General features: G+C 43.7%; 1 protein-coding gene across 1 annotated transcript in view; it reads left to right on the forward strand.

Annotated features, from left to right (window-relative positions):
- The window catches only part of LOC106688100 (uncharacterized), a 15126-nt gene extending 13968 nt beyond the window's left edge, over window positions 1–1158 (forward strand). Inside the window, exon 7 of the mRNA XM_067045075.1 lies at window positions 1031–1158. Coding sequence (XP_066901176.1) covers window positions 1031–1158 — 128 coding nt within the window. The remainder of the gene's footprint in view (window positions 1–1030) is intronic.
- Window positions 1159–5210: the final 4052 nt, after the last annotated feature.

The following is a 5210-nucleotide window of genomic DNA, read 5'->3' on the forward strand; positions in this document are numbered from 1 at the left end:
CTCGTTTGTGGAAATAGCCCAAGATCTCATAGAAGCGAGCGCTAGAGAGGTAGAGGCCCGAATGGAAGAAGAAGAACCAGGGTGGTCTCGGATGGAATACCAACGACAAAGAAACATGCCCAACCCATGGAGAAGGAGAGAACATGGGAATGGTAGAAGAGAGAGAGCTATGAACCAAGAAAATATATATATATATATATATAAGTTACAGCTTTAGTCAGCTGTTATTTCAATGTAAGATGATCCAGTAGATCAGCTAATCGAAGATGTATATATAGAGGAATGGAACACAATAAAAGTCAGTCTATGAGTAACAAGCGAGTTGGTTATTTCTCCCTTTTCTTTTTTTCAGTCTTTGAGCTCACAAACGTTTAACTGGTGACGAAACCCGGGAACTTTATATACTGGAGTAATTTTTTCTTTTATGAAGAATTTTTGTGGTTGTTTTTGTCATCTTCAATTTTTTTTCCTCTCTCATTTTCTTTAAATAATGGCTGCTAATGGCAATGGTATCGTTAGATGAGCGGTCTTGAATCTGAAAGCTTTAAATCAAAATGGGGGCCAGATCTCCTCCACCCCCGGAGCTTGCCCCACTACCGGAAGTTTCTCTAGCGGGAACCTTTGCCACAACACTTGAGTGAGTAAAAGTACGCCCTGCGACCGCCCAAGACTGAGGAATGCCGTTTCTGACCTGGAAAGGTTTACCGGGGAAACGGGAGAACTGAGGCACTTCATAAAAGGGGGTGACTGGCTAATGAGTCGAATTGAAGCAAAGTATATTGAAAATCTACCAGATAGTGAAGATGCAGAGGCACTAAAAGTAGCGGTCGTTTGCAGAGTGAAGAGAAGCATCCTAAATCAGATTCAGGCTGACGAAGAGACCCATTGGAGAGTTATTAAGGAGGACATATTAATGATGATTAGAGAAACAAAGAAACCAAAGCAGTCTAATGGGCAGTATGCCGCGGAACTATTGGCACACTACAGCAAAATCGTTGATAAACTAAGTGAGATGATGGAAACAATCCAGGTACAGGGTCGGATGCAATTCCTGTCCAGGGTCCTAAGGATTCAATTGGCGAAAGAGCTAGGGAAGAAGGAGGGATTTGCAAGAGTGTTTGTGGAAATTGCTCAAGATCTCATAGATACAAGCGCTAGAGAGGTGGAGGCCCAAATGGAAGTAGAGGAGCCGGGGTGGACTCGGATGGAATATCATCAGCCAAGAAACATGCCAAACCCTTGGAGAAGAAGAGAACAAAGATATGGTAGAAGAGAGAGAGAGCTAGTAACACAGAAAATAGAAGGAGCCAAGCTAAACCCAGAAACAATGGTCAGTAGGAGGACCGCAAGTGCTATGGGTGTGGTAAAACTCGACACCAGGTAGCACAATGTCCCCACACCCGATGTTTTGAATGTGGGGCAGAAGGACATATTGCTCGACAGTGTCCCTATATGTATCGGTGGAGGGAGCAAAATGTGCCTGAACCGATGGAGGTCAAAGCACAAAGATTACGCAGCAGAAGAATCTCTCGAAGGTCGAACGGATCCATCAGTGAAGGCACGGAAATGTCTGAGACCTCATGGACAGAAACTGAACCAGGGGACTATGAGCGAGAGGATAGCCAGCAAGGCAAGAGGACTTGGAGGCGAAAAGGAGAAGCAGCTAGAACACGAGGAGAGTTCTGAGGAACGTACCCACAGAGGGGCTACCGCACGTTGAAGATCAACCATATGAGAGGAGAACACGGCGGTTTGCCTATAATAGAGATTCCAGGAGTGAGGTGTCTGGTAGACACTGGTTGTTCCAGTACTATCGAGATACTAGTGTCGAGAAGCTGTATTGGGGGAAAAGTCGGCGCTGGGGCAGGAACAGATAAAATTTTTGGGTCACATAATTTCTAGGGAGGGAGTTAAACCAGATGCGAATAAAGTTGCAGCTATTCAGAAAATAGCGGTACCTAGTGACATAAAAGAATTTGGAGGTTTTTGGGACCCTAATTTATTACAGGAGGTTTGTTCCAGAAATGGCGGAGTATCTCGTTCCACTTAACAACCTACTCAAGAAAGGCAGGAAGATGATCGTCACCCCGATGATGGAGGACAATATCAGATGGTGCATGGAGAGGTTGCAGTAAGAGCCGGTACTAGCTTTTCCAGATATTAATCGGCAATTCACGATAACCACAGATGTGAGTGAGTATGCGCTAGGAGAGGTGCTGTCACAGGAGGGTGATGGGGGAGAGCACCCAGTGGCGCATGCCAGCAGGTGCCTTACAGAGACGGACAGTAGATACTGGTCTAAGTAGATACTGAAATGGACCAAGAACTCCTGGGATAGTGTGGGCCATCGACTTTAGACCATATGTGTTCAGCAGAAGGTTCAAGGTACATACTGACTACAGACCACTCCAGTGGGTGGGAAAACTTAAGGAATCGTCAGCTAGGATAACTCGCTGAAAGGAGCTTCTAGCGCAATATAAAATAGAGGTTGTATATAAACAGGGCAAAGAAAATGTGGTGGCCAATTAGTTATCTCGAGCCATAACCACGAACGCCGTGGAACAAGAAAATGGAGAACTGTCTGGTGTCATGAGGGAATGGACGTCTAGAGAGGAAGATCAGGATGAAGCGGAAGAAGATGGTAGGGAAGGATCTTCGAATAACGAGAGTTTGGCTGAAGAAAGACCAGGGGGACATTGAGGAAATAATTAATGACAAGAAGAGACAAATTATTTGGAAGACAAAAACCACCGGAATGACCAAAATTAAACATAGTGAGTATGGGGAAGTAAAATAACGATGATCGGGTCGCAACCAGATCAGTAGAATGTTGAATAATGCTTCGAAGCCTGGAGAAAATTTTTACCTGCACATTAGCAACAAAACCGTTTGGGAGAAGATCAAGCAGCTATGGCGTGATAAACAGATTGGAATGGACAGGACATTTATCTGTTGCAAACTGATAGTGGAAACCATTCTGGAAGACTAACAACAAGGAGAAGTCACCTTAGCGTATCATCAGGGTAAGACGAATCACCGGGGAATCCTATCCTGGAGAGGCTATGCAAGTGTTAAAGAGAAGATACTTTTGGTGGGGAATGAGGAAGACTATATCTGAGGTTGTAGGAAGCTGTGAGGTTTTTCTACGCACTAAGTGCGACACACATCCCCCTAGAAGACAGAAGAAGACACCTACCACAGATGTACCACTCAAAGATTTACAAATCGAAATAATGGTTGGCGGGAGGACCCAAGTGTCATGGTTACGGAAAGTTTGGGCATCTAGTGGCGCATTGCCCGAGCACGAGATGCTTTGAATGTGTGGCAGAGGGACATATATCCCGACAGTGTGCCTATATGTATCGGCGGAGAGAGCAGAATCAGCCTGAACCTATGGAGATAAACGCACAGAGATTACGGAGGAGAAAAATCTCGCGAAGGACGAATGGATCCGTAAGTGAAGCCACGGAACTGTCCGAGACCTCAGAGACAGAGAATGAAGCAGGAGACTCTGGGCGAGAGAACGATCAGCTAGAAAAGAGGAGGGCTTGGAGAAGAACCAGAGAAATTGCTAGAAGACGAGGAGAGTTTTGAAGAGTGTGCCCACAGAGGGGGGACCGCACATTGTAGAACCATCATGTGAGAGGAGAGCACGGCGGTTTGCCTATTATACGAGAGAAAGGAGGAGTAAGCTGTCTGGTGGACACTGGGAGCTCAAACACAATCGTCTGCCGAGAGGGCTTAGACAGATTGAGTGATGGAGAGAGGGAACTACAGGTAAGAGTATATAATTGTCAGTTGATCACTCTAGGTGGGCCCTGCAGCATTGAAGGGGAAACAGAAATGGAATTGAGTAACTGGGGGGCTAAGGGAAAGAAGGTAACAGTCCATGTAATGAGAAAAATACTCCGAGACTACTAGATTATCATTGGTTGCGATCTTTTGGAAAAGGTGGGAGCAAAAATAAAATATATTTGGAGTCAATGGGATATTAGAATTGGAGGTATAGCTGTCAAAAACTCATGGATAACAGTGAAGCGAGAGTTGGTGTGATTAATCAGAGGGAGAATTGGAAAGAGGCATTATTGGACAAATATGATATTTTTTTCAAAGAAGGGGAAGTACTAGGAGCTAAAGGAAGAACGGTGCACGATATCACATTGAAGCAGGATAGGGTGACATACATAAAGGAGAGGCGATACCCCCAGGCACTTCGAAAACACATTAGGGAAGAAATAGAAAGTTTACGGAAGCAAGGGATAATTGTGGACAGCACTTTGCCCTATAACAGTCCATTGTGGGCAGTACACAAGAAGAGTACCCTGGGCAAAAATGGTTAAAAGTACCGGGCAGTAATCGATTATCATAAACTCAAAGAGAATATGGTCAATGAAAAATACCTTATCCCGAGATTTGAAGATATTTTAGACAGATTAGGCGGTGCGAAGATTTAGCACATTGGACCTAAAGGGGGGATACCACTAAATTAAAATAAACCCCAGGAATCAGCACAGAACTGCATTTACATTTAAAAGAGGCCACTACGAATTCACCAGAATGCCATTTGGTCTGAAAAACGCACCTGTAACACTCCAGAGACTTATGGATGAAATCTAGCTGGAATTGGAAGGAGTTTGTCAGCTGTTCTCCTAGATTAGCTGATACAGTCCTGTCAGCTGACAGCCTGTAACTTCCCTCCCACGAGTTTACAAACAATCCTCGTAAACTCTATTATATACAAAGGAAAAATATACATGGAAATACAATTACAATAAAATATAAATAAATAAAATAGATACAAATACAATAATAATAAAAAAAAATACAAATACAATAAAACTACAGAAATATGCAAAAAAAAAAAAAAATAGAAAAAACAAAAAAACAATAAAATTTCACATGAATCACTGATATTATACTCTCATGTCCTTATTAAGTTCCGAAAAATAAAAAAATTAATAAAAAATTTACAACTTTACAATATTTATTGCCCTTCGGAAGAGAGGCGACCGCACATGAGTGAATAACAATGTGAGGAGGGAGTATGGTGGTCTGCCAATCATCCGGGTGAAAGGAGGAGTGGGGTCTCATAGATACAGGGAGCTCCAATACCATAATGGACCGAGAAGTGCTGAAGAAGCTGAGTGGCGAGGGAGGGTCTCTCCGAGTCCAGGTCTGTCAATGCCGTCTAGTTACCCAGGGTGGGCGCT

Source organism: Halyomorpha halys, unplaced genomic scaffold, assembly GCF_000696795.3.
Source record: "Halyomorpha halys isolate HHAL.00 unplaced genomic scaffold, Hhal_1.1 Scaffold1052.1, whole genome shotgun sequence".
In the NCBI taxonomy this organism is placed as follows: domain Eukaryota; kingdom Metazoa; phylum Arthropoda; class Insecta; order Hemiptera; family Pentatomidae; genus Halyomorpha; species Halyomorpha halys.